The 19,716-nt window shown below is 41.4% G+C and overlaps 1 protein-coding gene across 9 annotated transcripts in view; it reads right to left on the reverse strand.

The window, feature by feature from the left end:
• The window catches only part of ECT2 (epithelial cell transforming 2), a 58,637-nt gene extending 42,506 nt beyond the window's left edge, over window positions 1-16,131 (reverse strand). The window contains exons 1-12 of one of the 9 annotated variants that reach the window (XM_036350741.1): window positions 16,058-16,131; window positions 14,534-14,682; window positions 13,746-13,825; window positions 13,548-13,640; window positions 11,356-11,538; window positions 10,288-10,377; window positions 6,955-7,062; window positions 5,055-5,128; window positions 4,016-4,146; window positions 3,399-3,514; window positions 3,238-3,300; window positions 999-1,134 (exon numbers count right to left, since the gene is read on the reverse strand). In XM_036350741.1, the coding sequence (XP_036206634.1) occupies window positions 999-1,134; window positions 3,238-3,300; window positions 3,399-3,514; window positions 4,016-4,146; window positions 5,055-5,128; window positions 6,955-7,062; window positions 10,288-10,377; window positions 11,356-11,538; window positions 13,548-13,640; window positions 13,746-13,825; window positions 14,534-14,660 (1,201 nt within the window). In that variant the 5' untranslated portion in view covers window positions 14,661-14,682; window positions 16,058-16,131. Of the gene's footprint in view, window positions 1-911; window positions 1,135-3,237; window positions 3,301-3,398; window positions 3,515-4,015; window positions 4,147-5,054; window positions 5,129-6,954; window positions 7,063-10,287; window positions 10,378-11,355; window positions 11,539-13,547; window positions 13,655-13,745; window positions 13,826-14,533; window positions 14,683-16,057 lie in introns of those variants that run through there. The other 8 variants (XM_036350740.1, XM_036350743.1, XM_036350742.1 and 5 more) reach the window with 8 other exon arrangements.
• Between the last annotated feature and the right edge of the window lie 3,585 nt (window positions 16,132-19,716).

The following is a 19,716-nucleotide window of genomic DNA, read 5'->3' on the forward strand; positions in this document are numbered from 1 at the left end:
ATCAGCATATAAATGTTGTTAAAGCCATGGAATTAAATGAGATCATTTAGGGAAAATAAAAAAAGAAAAGAAACAACAAAGGAATAACATTCAACATTCAGAGTTGGAGAGTGAAGCTGGGCAAAGGAGAATGAGAAATGTACATAAGCCAAGATAAAAAAATGAGTCCAAAAGTAAGTAGCTGTTCATGTGCTGAATACTATTGATTGCATAGAAACTGTCATCTCTCTAGCAACATCCAATGTCACAGTGGGCGGGGGGGCTGAAGTTCAACTGGAATGGGTTGAAAAGACAATGAAAAACAGAAAATGAGATAGTGGACCAAGGTAATTCTTTGAAGAGTACTCATGTGAAAGGGAAGAGAAAAAGGGAATAATAAATGGAGAGTGCCACAAGATCAATGGAAGGTTTTGAGTGTTTATCAAGTCTAGAAAACACATTATTTATATGCTGACTAAAAAATTAAAAATTGATGATCAACAGAGAAGAACTCATTGTAGCTTTCCTGTAGTACTTCTAGAACAAAGTAAACTCAGCCTCCTCTGACTTCATTATATCTGTTTTCCCCATAATACATCTCTAATTTTATTTAGCTAGTGCTAAGAATGCTCTTTGAATGGTTCCATCACTTTCTAGCTTTGTGACCCTTAATGAGTTATTTCTCTGACCTCAGTTTAGTCATCCGTAAAATAAATGAAATCAATCTTATAAATACAAAAAATATACAAAAGCACTTAGCATACAGTAAACAATCATTAAATAGAAGCATTTTCATGTGCCTTTTCTCCTCAACTAGAACAAAAGTAATTAAAGGCAGAGCCTTTCATATTCACTATAAGCAGAGATTTACCTATAGTTTAACAATATTCCATTCCACTAAATTTTTAAGATAAATTTTAAATGTGAATTACCTCCATAGTTAATGCTAGACTCTGGCGTGTTGGAGATATCTAGAAGTGACCCTATAGAAAGGGAATGTTCAGCTGATGGGCGCTTACGGGGAGGGAAAGGTGACAGGTCTGTCTCTCTTGAAAGCTGAGCAAGCGTCTCTTTCAAACGACGTCTTTTGCGATTGCTGTTTGGAGTACTTAGAGAAAGCAGTGACACTGATTTCTTGAGCTCAGGTGTATTAGCCTGCAATCAAAAGCACAAAAACCTCAATTTCACTTCCATGGCTCTTTACTGAGACAGGAACAAAAGAAAAATATATTTGAGTACGATAAAACCTGGATTTTGCACAATAATTTACAACTATATACCCTGCCAGGTAATTCAGAAGCTTCATAAAACATAATAGTCAAGGGACCACTGTAGTTGTCTAAGCCCTAGCACCTCATTCCTTTTCTTCATAGCACTATCACCATTACATATTCGTCTGTAAGCTTGTTTACTATCTATTCCCCATTAGGCCATAAACTCCAGGAGAGCAGGAGCCATTCACATTTTGTTCACTGTATCCCTAGCATTTAGCACGGTGCTAGACACACTGCTCTCCAACATTTGTCAAACAACACTAGGTTTTAAAAGCTCTCTCTCAATATCTAAAGCATTTTAACTTTATGTTAAGAACCTAACATTGAGAAGAGAACACAATATAGTATTTACCTGCTTAAACCCACACATCTTCAGTGTTCTATTCAAAATTATTAAATCCCAAACTGAAGTAAATCTTCCCATAAAACCTCTTCTATAGCTTTATGCCACATTTTGGTAAATGATACCACACTTCACCAAGATCCAGCATGGAGGCTGGATTTTCCTTGCCTACATTCTACTACTACAGTCATTGTTTTTAACGACATCTTCCCCCTTAATATTAAATGTCTCCCAATATTTATAGCAGTGATTTTCAACTAGTGTGCTATAAGAATTTTTAAACTCGCAATACCTATTTAGTCAAGGGCACTGGCCTCATTTCCTTTAGACCAGTGGTCGGCAAACTGCGGCTCGCGAGCCACATGCGGCTCTTTGGCCCCTTGAGTGTGGCCACGAAGTTTCAATCGCACTGTACGTGTGCGCCCGCACGTAGTATTTTGTGGAAGAGCCACACTCAAGGGGCCGCAGTTTGCCAACCACTGCTTTAGATTGTCCAATAAAAAAATGACAACAGCCAATACAAGAATAGCCATCCAGTGGGAATGAATGAAAATTATACCTACTTTTTGTCAGATTGGCAAAAAATATATTTTTTTTGATATGTTGCAGAATTTTAGTAATCAGTTTATATGTGCCATGAGATAAAAAAGGTTGAAAGTCGCTGACTTATAGGATAAAATTTAAACCGCTTCAATATATTAAAAACTTCTTAATTCTGCCCACTTAGTAAGCTTTACCTGTTGGCCTTCTTTCTCACATTTTTTTTCTAAAGCCATACTAAGCTACTTGCTATTTTAACATACTTTCAAGCTTTCATACCACTCCCACTTGCTGTCTAACTTGAATGTCCTTACCAGGTTAGCCTAGTAAGTTGGCTCAACACTTCTTTGCTCTTTTTAATCCTACCCGAGTCTCTCAGAATGAGGCTAGTTAAAATACATTATTCAATTATGGCATATATAATTATGCATTATAACTGTTTGCATATCTATCTTTCCCTTAGGGTTCTAAGTTTCTAAAGATAGGGATATTAGTGTTCATAATAATACCACCAATTATTAGTACAGAATCCTATATAATAAAGGCTAATATGCAAATCGACCAAGCGGTGGAACGACCAGTCGCTATGACGCGCACTGACCACCAGGGGGCAGATGCTCAATGCAGGAACTGCCCCCTGGTGGTCAGTGCACTCCCACAGGGGAGCGCTGCTCAGCAAGAAGCCAGGCTCACGGCTGAGCGCAATAGTGGTGGCAGAAGCCTCTCCCACCTCTGCAGCAGTGCTAAAGATGTCCAACTGACAGCTTAAGGGAGAGGGCCTAAGTTGTCAGTCGGACAGCCACTGAGGGCTCCTGGACTGTGAGAGGGCACAGGCCAGACTGAGAGACCCCCACCCCCCCAGTGCAAGAATTTTGTTCACCAGGCCTCTAGTGACATAAGATTACAACAACATCCATTACAATGAGTGGTTTTACCTAAATAGACACAGACAACTACTCCAATTGTTCTCAAACCCCTAAACATGATGTAAAAGATGACCTGTATGCTAATTATACCATGCTCTTTTTATATAAAAGTGTCATCTTTATAAAATCAAATTCACAGAACAAATAACTAAGACACATTTTTTAAAAAGCATACCTTTTCATATAAATACATAGTTTCTCCAGCTCGGGCATCCATTTGAATGCTTCCCCAGAACCACTAGGTGAGAAAAACAACATTTTAATTAAGAGTTCGCATTATCAGAAATGCCAATTGTAATATTTTTAGAAAACCAATCTCATTTTTTAATTACTTGCCTCTTGCTTGACAACATAAAGTTTCTTTGAAGGTTCAAATGGAAGTTCTTTCACTGTATTCTCTTCAACTATAAGGTGAGTGCACCTTTCATCTCCAACCTGTAAATAGCTACCTCCTAAAGAAAAAATGCATACAAACATATAAATAAGGCAAACTACCTTCAAACACAAATCCTTTTTCTTTCCGAGAGAGAGGAAGGAAAAGGAAGAGGAAGAGGAAGAGGAAGAGGAAGAGGGGGAGGGAGGGAGGAAGAGGAAGAGGAAGAGGAAGAGGAAGAGGAAGAGGAAGAGGAAGAGAAAGAGAAAGAGAAAGAGAAAGAGAAAGAGAAAGAGAAAGAGAAAGAGAAAGAGGAAAACATCGACTGGTTATCTCCCATACCCGCCCCAATTGGGGATGGAACACACAACCTTGGCATATTTCCTGACCAGGAATCTAACCCGTGACACTGAAGCAGAACGATGCTCCAACCAACAGAAACACTTTGCCAGGGCCAAACCCAAAATTTTTTTAAGAGGCATATTCACCAGGAAGTCATTAGGCAGGAGTGAGGAATAATATACACACACACACACACACACACACATATATAAAACTTTTTAATTATGCCAAATTCTACCTTGCATTTCAGTCATTTCTTCCATATTGGTTTTCTCTTCATCTGAAAATCCCAGGAAACTTAAAATACAATCTTGAAATGGAGGAACTTTAAATTCATTTCTAAAGTCATCAGCTGATGCACAGAAATCCCTAAAAAATATATATATTCTTCTAAAACAGCTTAACTTAAATTCAACAAATTAGGTACATCAATTTCTAATCCTCAAGGTTTTAGCATAAACCATTTATTGAAAATATTTTACATTGGATCCTGAAATATTAACAAAACTTTAACATTTTAATAACAAAAGCTAAAAAAAATTTTTTGATGTGTCCTCACGTCATCCTGAATTAAATTCTGACAAAATTTGATCATGGGTAATTTTTACAAGATTCAAATTCCTACTCTATACATGAAATTTTATTGTGTGATAGGGCTTCAAATTTCATTAAATATTAAGCAATGAAGAAGCACAACAGCAAGGAATTATGAGGTTGGAAAGCTTAAAAAGATTATGAATAGCAATTACCACTTAAAATGTAACCAGAAAAATATAAAATAAGAAAAAACACAACATGATCCAAATATCCAGATGCATTAAGCTATTACCTAATAATTTTAAAATATTTATGACAATAAAAATCATTTCTCAGATGTCTTCCAATTTTCAATATTTCATAATTGTTTATATTTTTATTGATTTCAGAGAGAGGGAGAGAGATATAAATATCAATAATGACAGAGAATCATTGATTGGCTGCCTCCTGCATGCCCCTTACTGGGGATTGAGCCCACAACCCAGGCATGTGCCCTGACCAGGAATCAAACTGTGTCCTCCTAGTTCATAGGTTGACTCTGAACCACTGTGCCACACTGGCCAGCCGTAACTTTTTTTTTTTTTTATAACTTCACTCTTCCTAACCTTTATTCCCCAAGCTACCCCAAGACTGAGTTCATTTTCTTCTATATTAGTTATGAATTTAGGGTTTGAAGCACATGGGATTACTTCCATAACATTTAATTCACATAATGAACTATTGAATTTTTAAACACTTACTGTTCATTCCGCCTTTCCCAAGCTTTATAAATCCATTCTGGCTTCATAATTGGAGTACCCAGGCTCACAGCAATCTAAAAATATAAACATTAAACTACGATTAATTTTTACTTTAAATAACTGCATTCATGGAAGTTCCAAGCAATTACATACTTTTTATGCAGTTTTAGATCATTGTTCATCTACTTTGTAACATAATATAAAGAAAAGTTAATAGGAAAAAAACTCTCTCAATCATACAACTTAGGTTAAAACAAATTCCATGATGTGTAAACCACTTCCTTATTTTACTATTACTTTAAATAAATGTATCTCTGAAGTTGATGAAGTTCACCTTTATTATAGTTTATTTCTCCTTTCATGTTTACTTTCTTGAAAGAACTGACTCCCATGACAGCACTAAAGAAGAAAACATCTGGCCAAAACCAGTTTGGCTCAGTGGATAGAGCGTTGGCCTGCGGACTGAAAGGTCCCAGGTTCGATTCCGGTCAAGGGCATGTACCTGGGTTGCGGGCACATCCCCAGTAGGAGATGTGCAGGAGGCAGCTGATCGATGTTTCTCTCTCATCGATGTTTCTAACTCTCTATCTCTCTCCCTTCTTCTCTGTAAAAAAATCAATAAAAATATCTTTAAAAAAAAAAAAAAAGAAGAAGAAAACATCTGATTAACTAAAAACTTCAGTATGAATTAGAAAGTAGGAATTCCCTGGAATTAACTGAAATTAACATTTGCTACATAAATAATAAATACACTGATGAAGGGTTGGAACAGAGAGATAGTCTCCCTAAGATAGATATTCAAATATAATCTTAAATAAGATTTTAATCCTAATAAAGATACTTTCTCTTGTTTTAATATTTCCACAAGTTAAAACTTAGGAGAGTTTTATAAAAACACTAGTAGCCTGGCGTACGAAATTCATGCACGGGTACAGTCCCTAGGCCTGGCCTGCAATCAGGGCCATCTTCCCCGACTGCCCACAGCCGGCCCCAGCTCCCGCCGCCACCCAACCGCCAGTTCCCCATACACCATTAGGCGATCAGAGCCTGCCGGTCAGGGAAAGGGACCAAGAGGTGGTCAGTGTGCCTCATAGTGACTGGTCGAGCAGTCGTTCTGGTCATTCCGCCATTAGGGTCAATTTGCAAATTACCCTTTTATTATATAGGAAGATAGCTCTGCTCTGTTCTTATAAAAGACCACTTTTATTTGATGAGAGAGATATGTATGTATCTCTCTCATCACTTCCCAACCCCCCTCATTTACTAATGCTCATAGTAACCTTTGCAAATGGTATTCATCTGCCTGAAATGTTATCCATCAACAAACCTTCAAAATCCTACTCATCTTTGAAGACCTAAATCAAGTTCCATTGCCACCTTAAAACCTGAGACCACACTCCTATGATTTAAAATTTTGTGTTTTAGCCAGTGTTCTCAGTGGTTAGAGCATCGGCCCAAGAACCAAAGGGTCAGGGTTCAATTCCAGGTCAAGGGCAGGTACCTGGGTTGCAGGTTCAATTCCTGGTCCTGTTGGGGCTCATGCAGCAACCAACTGATATGTCTCTCTCACATCAATGACTCTCTTTTTTCTCTCTCTCTCTCTTTTCCCATCCCCTCCATGCTCTCTAAAAATCAATGGAAAAATATCCTCCAGTGAGGATTAAAAATAAATATATAAATAAATAAAATGCTTTAAAGAAAAGAAAAAATATCCTCAGGTGAGGATTAACAACAAAAAACAGCGTTTGAAAAAAGAAAAAAATGTTGCTACATGTACATAAAGCAAAAATTGAATTTCTGAACTTCAGTAAATTATAGGACATAGATGAGACTGTTGTTATTAAATCTAATCCTGAATGATGCAATACTGAAATAGACAAAAATACCCAAGTTTACATACCCTGAATTTTTCTCCTTGTGTACAATTTGCCACCAAATGTGTTACTTTGGAATTAAAGTCTTTTCGAATAACTCCACCCATGTGATGGACCAATGTCACCAATCTGACCTCAAAAGAAAAATTAAGCAACATTAGCTTTATAATTAATTTAAATAAAAATTTAAACTATGTTTATAACTTATTTAGCATTAACTGAATACTTTCTATTTTATAAGGTACATATAGGAATTTTTATAAAGGTATAAACTTTACGTCAAAATAATTGAAAATCTGTTTTACTGGCACAAAACTATATATAGTGACTAGAGGCCCGGTGCATGAATTCCTGCACCAGTGGGGTCCCTCAGCCTGGCCTGCAGGATCAGGCCGAAACCGGCTCTCCGACATCCCCCGAGGGGTCCCGGGTTACGAGAGGGTGAGGCCAAGCTGAGGGACCCCACCGGTGCACGATTGGGCCCGGGGAGGGACGTGGGAGGTTGGCCAGCCGCAGAGGGACCGTGGGAGGGCTCCAGGGCGTGTCTGGACCGCCTCACCCAGTCTCAATCAGCTGGACCCCAGCAGCAAGCTAACCTACTGGTCGGAGCATCTGCCCTCTAGTGATCAGTGCACATCATAGCAACTGGTCAACTGGTCAACTGTCTGCCCCCTGGTAGTAAGTGTATATAATAGCGAACAGTTGAGCAGCCTTAGCATATCATTAGCATATTATGCTTTGATTGGTTGAATGGCCAACCGGACGACCGGACACTTAGCAAATTAGGCCTATTATATAAAATTAGAAGCCTGGTGCACAAAAATATGTGCACTCGGGGGGGGAGGGGGGGTCCCTCAGCCCGGCCTGTGCCCTCTCACAGTCTGGGACCCCTCGGGAGATAACGACCTGCTGGCTTAGGCCTGCTCCCGGGTGCCAGAGGGCAGGCCCAATCCCTAGGTGCAGCCCCTGGTCGGGCTCAGAGCACCGCCCCATCACACTCAAGGCAGGGTCGATGGGGAGGTTGCGGCGCCACCCCGTCATGCACATGGCAGGGCCAATCAGGGGGTTGGGGCTCTGCCCCCTGTCACGCACAGAGCAGGGCCCATCGGGGGGTTGGGGCTCCATACCCTGTCACGCACAGAGCAGGGCCAATCAGGGGGTTGGGGCGCTGCCCCCTGTCACGCACAGAGCAGGGCCCATCAGGGGGGTTGGGGCTCCGTACCCTGTCACGCACAGAGCAGGGCCCATCAGAGGGTTGGGAGCTCCCCCCTGTCACTCACAGAGTAGGGCTGATAGGGGAGTTGGGGCACCTCCCCGTCACACACAGAGGAGGGCGGATCAGGAGGTTGGGGCGCCGCCCTCTATCACCCACAGAGCAGGGCCGATCAGGAGATTGGGGCACCGCCACTCTCACACTCAGGGCTGGGCCGATGGGGAGGTTATGGCCCTACCCCATCACACACAGAGCAGGGCCCATGGGGAGGGGTTGGGGCGCCGCACCCTGTCACACACGGAGCAGAGCCAATCAGAGGGTTGGGGCGCCGCACCCTGTCACACACAGAGCCGCAGGGCGATCAGGGGGTTGGGGAGCTCCCCCTATCAGGCACAGAGCAGGGCTGATCAGGGGGTTGGGGCGCCTTCCCCTGTCACGAACATAGCAGGGCGGATAGGGAGGTTGTGGCCCCGGCCCCTGACACACACAGAGCCGCAGGGCGATTAGGGGGTTTGGGCGCTGCCCCCGTCACACTGATCCCGGTGCCGAGAGGCCTCGCGGCTCTGCTGATCCCGGTGCTGGGAGGCATATTACCCTTTTACTATATAGGATAGAGGCCTGGTGCACGGGTGGGGGCCGGCTGGTTTGCCCTAAAGGATGTTCTGGATCAGGGTGGGGGTCCCCACTGGGGTGCCTGGCCAGTCTGGGTGAGGGGCTGAGGGCTATTTTCAGGCTGGCAGGTGACTGAAGCTCCCAACTGCTCCTTTTTTTCTTTTTCTTTTTATTCTGGGCCAGCTTTAGCTCTGGCTCCAGCTCTGAGGCCTCTGCTGCTGAAAGCAGGTATCTGGTTTGTTTGGGTTCTATAATCAAAACACTTATCAACTCCAGCTCTGAGATCCCGCCTGGCTGAAAACAGGTTTCTGGGGTTTTGTTTAGCTTCTATATTTGTAACAATGTTTCAAACTGCAAGCTCAGAGGCTGGCAAGGCAGGCGGGGAACGTTGGTTTCCTCCGTCACTGGAGCAAGCAAGCCTCATGTTAGCTTCAAGCTGCCTGGCTGCCAGCCGCCATCTTGGCTGGCAGTAATTTGCATATCTCGCTGATTAGCCAATGGGAAGGGTAGCGGATGTATGCTAATTACCATGTTTCTCTTTTATTAGATAGGATAAGCTAGTAAAGATGATCACACAAAACTTACTTACTTAAGCTATCTTTCACAGCTAAATACATTACTTTTAACACGAAGTTATATCACACCAAGATTCTTCCCACAAAATTAGAGTAATCTTCCATTAGCTCCAACACAGAAACTTACATATCAAAGAAGCTTCTGTGAGCCAGGCTGGTATGGCTCAGTGGTTGAGTATCGACCTATGAACCAGGAGGTCAGGGCACATACCTGGGTTGCAGGCTCAATCCCCAGTAGGGGGCATGCAGGAAGCAGCCAATCAATGATGCTCTCTCATCATTGATGTTTCTATCTTTCTCTCCCTCTCCCTTCCTCTCTGAAATCAATATTTTTTTCTTTTTTTCTTTTTTAAAGCCCTAGCCAGTTTCGCTCAGTGGATAGAAGATTCCCAGGTTTGATTCTGGTCAAGGGCACATACCTGGGTTGCAGGCTTGATCCCTGACCCCCAACACATTCAGTTGGGGCATGTGTGGGAGGCCACCAATCAATGTTTCTCTCTCCTTGTCTCTCTTTCTCCCTTCCACTCTCTCTAGAGATCAGTGGAAAAGTAGCCTCAGGTGAGGATTAATGAAATAAAAGAAAAGCAGTTTCTGTGAATTTCCAGGGCAATAAGAATACTTTAAGGCTGAACTTGTGTGGAAAAAAAAAAAAATTGCACTGTGTGCACAAAAACTTCAAATAATGTGGCCAATAGGATATTGAAAAGACAGTTAAAACAGATTGGACAGTTACTAAGTTTTTCTGTTAATTCATATGCTAGCCATCCTAGACAAAATATTTGTGTTTTGTTTATAAGGCTCTTCACAATATTTCTTCACAAAATTTGAAACTAGTATAGACATAGTAATTTCTCCAAAATGTTGAAAATAAAACCAGGATACAATGATCAAAAAGTACCAATTTAAATATATTTTGCTGGAAAAAATATTCTTTGAATAGAATGTTTTGAAATACTTACTAGTTCTTCTTTCTTCCTGAATCCAGTAAAGCATAGTACTAGATTCATCATGCTTGTACAATAGAGTGGACGACATGAAAACGGCAAAGGCTGAAGAATAATTTTAAATCTATGAGCTTTCTTAATAGTAGAAAATAGAATACATCTTTCTCAAGTTAAAAATATCTTCCCTCTTATCAATCAACTATCCCAATCCAAAGATTTACTTGCATTTTTCAATATGCAATAAAAATAGCAAAAAAATTGCTAATTTCACAATAAAATTTCCACAATTCCCAAATCATATTTGATACACATAATCTAAGCACACTTCGATTTGCAAATTAAACACAAATATATTCAAACCTTTAGTTCTAAAATGTACTTTGTCACATGTGAAATATTATCAATAAACAGAATTTCTGACTCCATAGATTACTGTAAATGCTTCCAATTAAAGTTAAAACAAGTCAAATATTTATAAATATTAGGTATATAACATAAAATTGAACCAAATATGCTCCCAATTATTGGGCTAAAAAGATGGAAGTAATCAGTAAATATTTTAACCGATTTAACACATATATATCAGAATAAGAATATACAGATATATAATATCTGTATATTTAACATTTTATATATGTATATTTAATTTTGGGCTTTAAAATTTTTACTCGGCTTCTGAAAGCAACATTTCTTAACCGAAACAGAGAATTAAAGATTGTCATGTGCTTCTTACTAGTATCTATAACAAAAACACAATGACTTCAGCAATTTTAAGTTAATAAGGCAAGCTTTAGAATGGCAAAACATAGCAATAAAACCAAAGAATAGGGACTAACTCTGCTACAATTCTTATATATTATATATGTAGTTTTTATTGCCTAACTTTCAAAGGTCTTAGATTTTCACTACTGAAAATTACAACAGAAAAAAACACGAAAGGACTATACACTAGCTACTACTATTCCTATTTTAAATATTTCCTATTCTCAACAATTAACGGAATTTTCTACTTATCAATTTTCGCAACATTCATTAATAAAAATTTAACCTGGAAAAGTTATAATAAATGTATATTCTTCTTACCTCTCCTTTTTGTGCACAGTTTAATACTACTGGTGGTCCAATAACTCTACAATCAGTCTTATATAACTCAGTAAAGACAGGATCCTGGAAGTCCATGACTATAAATACATTTTCAAATTCTGGAGAATCCAAACTTTCATATTCTTCTACTGATTCCATCTTTACAAAGGGCACTTTAATTTCCTTGATTTTTTTTATGTAGGTATAGAAATAAAATGTATTATATAATTAATTCATATAACTCTAATTAAGACCTACAAATTCAATACCAAAATTTAATTTTATATTTGTTGAAAACTTAAGTTTTAAATCATAACATAATGAACATTATATTCAAGAGTGAACAGTCATTTCTTTAGTTGCTGATTTGCATTTTTACATATACATATATCTCCATCTATATTAAGATCTTAAATTTTGAAGATTACTCTTATAAAGGCCTAAGCTTTGACTTGACTTAATAGTCATTATAAATCTTGTATGCATATAAAATAAAAATGATGAATTTAAGCACACACATTTTGACAGTAGGATGCATTAAGATAATCGCTATTGCTTTTCTTTTACCAGTGGTCGGCAAACTCATTAGTCAACAGAGCCAAATATCAACAGTACAAGGATTGAAATTTCTTTTGAGAGCCAAATTTTTTAAACTTAAACTATATAGGTAGGTACATTGTTATTAACTTAATTAGGGAACTCCTAAGGCTTAGGAAGAGCCACACTCAAGGGGCCAAAGAGCTGCATGTGGATTGCGAGCCTCAGTTTGCCGACCACTGTAATCTAACCAAGAAAATGATGCCATACATATGGTTCCTTCTTTTTTTTTTTTTTTTAAATATATTTTATTGATTTTTTACAGAGAGGAAGGGAGAGAAATAGAGAGTTAGAAACATCGATGAGAGAGAAACATCGATCAGCTGCCTCCTGCACATCTCCTACTGGGGATATGCCCGCAACCCAGGTACATGCCCTTGACCGGAATCGAACCCGGGACCCTTCAGTCCGCAGGCCGACGCTCTATCCACTGAGCCAAACCGGTTTCAGCATGGTTCCTTCTTGTACAAACAAAAGTCTTTAGAAAAAATAGAAAACTATGGCACTTGAGATCTTCCAAAAGGATATAGATTAATGTAATCATTTCAGTATATATGAGGAAAATAAGAGAAAGATGTGAACTATGTAGGCAGTTGCAGCATGGCAAGGATATATAGAAAAGCAAATTACTGTTTACCACTTTATACTGTACATCAATGAAAAAGAATGAAGATATTTAAGTACCTACATGACTCCCATGTAACAAAAAAAGAGAACCATTTAAAGCAAAATTCTGAATGGTTAAATGATTTGGGATTTCTTTCGTAGTTGATGTGATGGGCTGAATCATGTATCCCCAAGATTCATGTTGAAACTAACCCCCTTATACCCTAAAATGTGACCGCATATTTGATGATAGGGCCTTTTAAGAGATAATTAAGGTAAAATGAGGTCATATGGGTGAGCCCTAATCCAATCTGTCTTGTGTCCTTAAAAGAGAAGGAAATTTGGGGGGGCACACAGACATAGCAGGATGTGCATACACAGAAGAAAGGCCATGTGAAGACACAGCAAGAAAGTGGCGACCACCTGCAAGACAAGGAGAAAGGCCTCAAGAGAAGCCAAACCTACTAATATCTTGATCTTGGACTCCTAGACCTAGGAACTATGAGAAAATATATTTCTGTTGTTTAAGCCACCCAGTGTGTGGTATTTTGTTTGGCAGCCCTCACAGACTATTCCAGCTGGTATAGAGAATTAAATATATTTCATATGCTGAGGCAAATTCCCTAATGACTGTCAATAATTATGATTTATAATTTGGAAATAAAGCAAGAATTTAGAATAAATATAAAGGTAATGAGAAAAAAGATAAAGAATTTAGAGAAAAGTATCAGATCTTTGTAAATTCGTGATATGCCATTTAAATTTAACAATGACAAATGATAAGGATTTCATTATTTGCAATAGGTGCAATAGTTTGGGGTTTTAGAAACACCCAAATTTTAGAAATAAATTTAAAATTGTTTCTATTTGTCTAGTTTCAGAGTGCACAATATACCTTGCACCTAATTTAGGTCGTCACCATAAGTGAAATATAAGAATACAATCAAGGGAAGTGCAGCATGCCACATGCAATGAAATGCTGAACCTACCATATTAACAACACTTTTTATTAATTTTTCATCCGATTTTCCAGGGCAACTTTCTTTTATCTTTATAACTGGTACATCCATTATTTTAATAGTCTGTGGAAAAGAGACTTAAGTATGAGATTAAAACTATAAAATTATTTGCATCCTAATGGAAGAAAAACAGCCTTTTTAAAAAGTTAAAAACTTAAAACTCCATACCTTTAAGGCCTTTATAAGTTCTTCTTGTTTCCCAGCTTCTTGAACCAATACCACTCTTGTTTCAACCTGAGGCATTTCTTCTATTAAAATTAAAAATGTTTAAATATATTTATCAGGAATTAACATCAAAATCAGTAGTTCCTATTCCCATTTTTGGCTATATCTACTATATTTTCCATCTTTGAGATCATAACATTCTCTAAAATTAAAATTACTTAATTCCCAGCTTATTAAAAAATATTTTGGCCACATTCCATTTTAAGGAAGAGAACATATATACAAACATCAACACTCCTCCTAACCAAAGAAAGCACTCAATATCTTGTACAATCATCTTCATCAACAGTGCATGCAAATTTAGAAAAGACCCATTTACATAGTGAGGTAAGGGAAGAAGTCTTTTCACCTAACCAGATATAACTGAATACAGTCTAGCTAACAATGATGCAGCTAGATGGCCCTCACACACAGAAAAAGCAATATCCAATATGACTTCCCTTCAAAGTTGGGACGCATTGTTTCTATTTGTCTAGTTTCAGAGTGCACAATATTGTATGGATATACAATAAAAAGTGTAGGGGGGTCACGGAGGGTTAGGGGACAGGGGGCATCTATAATACTTTCAACAATAAAGATAATTTTTTTAAAGCTATGTCGTGTAAAGATTGTCAACAAATATTTACTGAATACCTGTACTCTAACTTAACAGCGTTACAGTTAAATAAGAAAGTCTCTAGTCAATAAGATTAGTATTAAAATAGTGATTTGCAGTTTGAAAGCACAGTTACCTTCAACATACAAAGTAGGTCCATTAAGTAAGTTTTCCTTAGAAGCTTCAATAACTTTAGAATCAAAAATGGAAGAGTCTGCCAAGCTTGTCCTCCCAGCACATGTTAGTACACTATTGTCAGCCATTGTTTGTACTCTTCTAAGTTCACTAGAAAAAGAACACATTTGAATAAGAACACATGAAACAAACATGATCTTTGGGCAAACTCTGCTTTTATACTAGAGTTTATAAAATTTTTCTTTTATAAAATTTTTTCTTTTTCAGCAAAAGAAAAATCTTAAAAATAAAAAATAAAAGAATAAAAAGCATCAGCACCCATTTTTCTTAATATTGAACCAAAGAAAGTTCACTCAACATCTCTGAACCTCGGTTTCCTCTTCTATAACAGAAATCCACCAGTACCTGACTCAGTAGACTATGGTACAAATAACAAAAGCGCGCAGGCCCTGCGGTGGAGCATCCACCTAGGAACCAGGGGGTCCCGGCTTGATTCCCGGTCTCGGCAGGTGCCTGGGCTGCAGGCTCTGCCCCCAGGAGGGGGCGCTGCAAGAGGCAGCCGATCAATGGTTCTCATCAGTGATGTCTCTCTCTCCCTTCCTCTCTGAATCAATAAATATATATATATATTTTTTAAATTGTCACTTAACCAAAATATTCACACTTGGTTTCTTTTTAGTGTTTAGGCCATCATCTTTCAGGGTGGGGGGAGCTAAATGCAATGCTGGGTATGTCGTCGGTGTAACTGACAACTTTAATAACACTGATAACATGACATAACACTACGATTAACAAGATTTATTTAACTCTTCACATGTGGCAGACATCGTTCTCACCCTTGTGTTTATTTCCCATCTACAACAATCCTAAGAGGCGGGCACTGTTACTGTTCCCAGCTGAGAAAGAAACCTCGCATGAGAAAGGTTAAGTAACTTCCCCCAAGTCACGTGAGTGGTGAAGCCGGGGTTCAACCCGGGCTGACCCCAGAGACTGCGCTTCTCACCACGAAGCCATGCACACCTGCACCGAGGACGGCGGCGCGCGGACCCGAGGGGGCGGTGGAAGGAGATGGGGGGGCGGGGGGTAGAGGGAAGGCGGATGGGGCAGGATGGGTTGGCATTTTATGAACCAACTGAACCGCCCGCAGACAAGCCGGCCCCGAAGAATCCTGGAGCGAAACCACTGCGTCCTGAGATAAGACCCCAGCGGGTGCGGCGCGGCTGGCCCAGGCTCCCTTCCCCACCAGCTCCCTCCCTTCCCCCGCGGGCTCCTCCGGAAGAAGCAGCCGGCCGGTGAGCGGCGGCGAAGGGCACGGTACCTGGCGGGCTTCGGCTCCCACCCCGCGCCACGCCCCGGCGCCGGGAACGCGGCGGCGCAGCTCCCGGAGCCGGGAGCCGGCAAGGGTGCGCGGATTCCGCAGTCACCCGGGCGGGGCTGTCGGACCTCCGCAAAGGAGCCCGCAGCTCCCGGGACGCGAGCCCGCGCCCGCTCCCCCGCTCCGGCCCAGAGGCCTCACCGCTCTCACCAAGCGCCCGGGAAGTGCCACTTCTTCAAACTCCGGCTCCTCTCACCGTTACCGCCATTCCTCGCGGGAGGCAGCCACAGCCAATTCAAAAAGGGAGCCGCTGTCTCTAAAAGCCGTGCCGATTGGCGCGTGGTGTCAACCTCCTTCCCATAGGCTGGAGCCTCCAGGGGGGCGGGGATTGGTCGCTGTCCTCCGCCCTTGATTGGTTGTGCCTGTGTTTCAAATGAACCCAACGTCTCAGACGTCGGGACGTCAGGATTTTGTAGAGAGAAGTGCCCGGATGTGGCCAGCAGGTGGCGGTGGCGGGTCCTGGGCGCCACTGGGAGTAGCAGGTGTGTCTGTGGCTACGGTTTGTTTACTCAGTAAACAGCTCGTTTCCTGAGGAAAGTTTGAGCGGGTGCGCCTCTCCTGCAGCTTCCCCGCCCTCCCCCCCCCCCCCCCAAGAGCTCCAAATCCTCAGTTTAGAGTCTAAACGAAATCAGGGCCGCCATAGATGATTTTCCGCTCAGTGATGGCTGTGATCTGTAGCGTCTGGTGCCCGAATGCTCTCTGCGTTGGCTGTGGGGTTGAGCCGTGCGCGCAGCGGGGCCCAGCGCAGGGTAACTCGGCCTCTGCAGGTGCACTTTTTAAATCGGCGATCCGCCCATTGAAACCCTGATGTAAAGCCCTGCACTCGGGTCTGGGGGATTTCGTGGATGATTAGAATAAGCTCCTTAATACGTCCTGGGCTTTTATTTTCTTAACATGTGCTTCCATTTGAACAAATGGAAGACTATGTCTGGAGAGTCTACTAGAGTCTCTAGACTCTAGACCTAGAGACTCTCCTGGAGCCAAAGTAAGTCGCTTCCTGACGTCTTCTCCCCGCCCCCACCGGGAGAACTTTTGTTACTTTCCTCTAGAAGTCTAGCCAAGAATTGATCGTTTTACCTGTAATAACTATTGTTATGATGAAACCGAAGATTGTTTTCGCTTTCATTTTCTGCATCCTCTGAATACAACACCCTATGTCTCCCCCAGGTGGGTTTGCATAGTCCCCACCTGATCACTGGTTTACTCCAAAGAAGAAAGGGGAATCCCACTCAATCCCAGGAAGAGGAAGAAGGCTTGTACTTTTATTACCTGTGAGAGGAGGAGCCCTCGGTTCTTGTCTTCCTGAGGGAAAGATTTCAATCAAGAGACAAAGTGTAGAAAAAAGCAAACAAGAATGTATTGACCGCAGCACAAATATGCTCAGGTGAGGGAAGCGCGGAAGCGGAGCCCAGGGTGGCCTGCCGTAGCTCACGGGAAGCCGGAGGACCGGGCCTTTGCGCCCCGGGGCAGGTCGCATGGGGTCCCTTAGAGGTTAGGGGACATGTGGGGGATGGGGGGGGCGGGGTCGTGTGTGCTCTCTGACGGGAGAGTGCCCTGGGGCCTTCATTTTCAGGGGTTTTAAAGGCGGGGCATGTAAGGGGGCTTTTAGGGACAGAGCAATAGAATATTCATCAGCTGCAGGCTGATGTACCAAAATAAGATTTATTCTCTTAATTTGTCTGTCCTTGGATGCGGTTGGCAAATGGCACTTAATTGGATTTCTGTTATCTGTCTCCCCGAATAGGGTGATTTAAGCTATTTACCCTCTGGTTGGGGAGAAGTGCAAACCATTTACTCTTTAAAAATATATATATATATATTGTTGAAAGTATTACATATGTCCCTCAAACTGTTTACGCTTAAATGTCCTTGGTCTAGGGAAGATAGGATTTACTAGGTGGCTGCAAACTGCTATGTAACTGTCTGTCTTGGTTTCCCTGTTCCCCTCGTCCTGGGATTATCCTAGCTTCTTACTATTCCATAACACTTGGAAATGGAACACTTTTGGCCCTAGCCGGTTTGGCTCCGTGGATAGAGCGTCGGCTGGTGGACTGGAGGGTCCCGGGTTCAGTTCCAGTCAACTGCACGTGCCTGGGTTGTGTGCTCGATCCCCAGTACAGGTGGCAGGAGGCAGCCAAGATGGGTGATGTTTCTCTCTCACCAATGTTTCTATCTCTCCCTCTCCCTTCCTCTCTGAAATCAATAAAAAATTAAAAAGAAAAAATTGAACACTTCTGAATATCTCAAACAAGTCATGGGGATTGACAATACTTTCTAATTTTGTCAGGCCACCTTAGAATACCTGAGAAGTTTATAATGCAATACACAAAATGAGTGAAGCAGTCTAGTTATTATTGATTTCCCTGTTTATAACTGAAGACTATTTGCAGTCTGCCCTTCATTATAATTCCGTGATAACCGTTATGGCAAAAGAAAAGAAAAACAGTCATTGAAATTTCACTTTGGAATGTGCTTGCATTCTTAAACTAGGGTGTGCCCAACATTCCAAAAATTCTCATCACACTCTAGCTGGTTTGGCTCAGTGGATAGAGCATCAGCCCCGGGACTGAAAGGTCCTGGGTTCAATTCTGGTTAAGGGTACTTACCTTGGTTGATATCCTCAGGTGAGGATTAACCAAAAAAAAGTCAAAAATTCTCATCACTGAAAATACATTACACCAGTGAGGAGAGCAGCCTATTTCCCTCATTAGACAGGTTTTGCACCCAAACCTAAAGACCGAGCACATAGTTTCACTGCACAAGTTGTATGCTAGCTTAACAAAAGTTCTGCTTGATTCCTCTACAGCAGGGGTCCTCAAACTTTTTAAACAGGGGGCCAGTTCACTGTCCCTCAGACCGTTGGAGGGCCGGACTATAGTTTAAAAAAAAAAAACTATGAACAAATTCCTATGCACACTGCACATATCTTATTTTGAAGTAAAAAAACAAAACGGGAACAAATACAATATTTGTATTTGCATGTGTCCCGCGGGCCGTAGTTTGAGGACCCCTGCTCTAAAGGGATGTGTGTCAGTTTGACTACCAAATAAACAGGCAGTGCAATCTTATAACATTTCCAAGCCATCTAACCTCAAGCAAGTTATTTAACCTCTGTGCCTGTTCGTCTTTATATAAAATGGCATGTTCGTACTGAACTCATAGTGTTGTTGTGAGGATTGAAAGAGTTCATGTGTAGCCCGGCAGGCGTGGCTTGGCGGTTGAACATCAACCTATGAACCAGGAGGTCACGGTTCGATTTCCAGTCAGGGCACATGCCTGCGTTGCAGGCTCAATCCCCAGGAGGGGGCATGATGTTTCTAACTCTCCCTCTCTGAAATCAATAAAAATATTTTTTTTAGAAAGAGTTATATATGTGTGATTTAGAACATACTCTGGCACATAAGCATTCAATAATGTTAGCTGTTAATATTACTGCTACTTTACTACTCCTGGTCTCTCAGCTGAGACCCTGTAACCTCCTGATGGCACCGATGGTTCTCTACATTGCCTTCTCACCCCTGACCATAGGAGCAATGGCATCTATGTTTCTGTTCTCTTTGCCTCACCTTACTCCAGCCCCAAGTGGTCCTCTGCCCCCACCCCCCGCCCACCGCCACCCCCCATCAGACCAATCTTGATGCAGAAAGACCTCCATTGCATTCTTTTCCTGCCAGAAGGTGGACAGTCGTTCTTCTATACCAAACCTAATCTCCCTCTTCTCTTTTAAGCGAAAGCCTTGTGTACTCAGCTGAAACCGGTTTTGCTCAGTGGATAGAGCGTCGGTCTGCAGACTGAAAGGTCCCAGGTTC

This window comes from Myotis myotis, unplaced genomic scaffold (assembly GCF_014108235.1).
Source record: "Myotis myotis isolate mMyoMyo1 unplaced genomic scaffold, mMyoMyo1.p scaffold_m19_p_2, whole genome shotgun sequence".
NCBI classification, from domain to species: Eukaryota; Metazoa; Chordata; class Mammalia; order Chiroptera; family Vespertilionidae; genus Myotis; species Myotis myotis.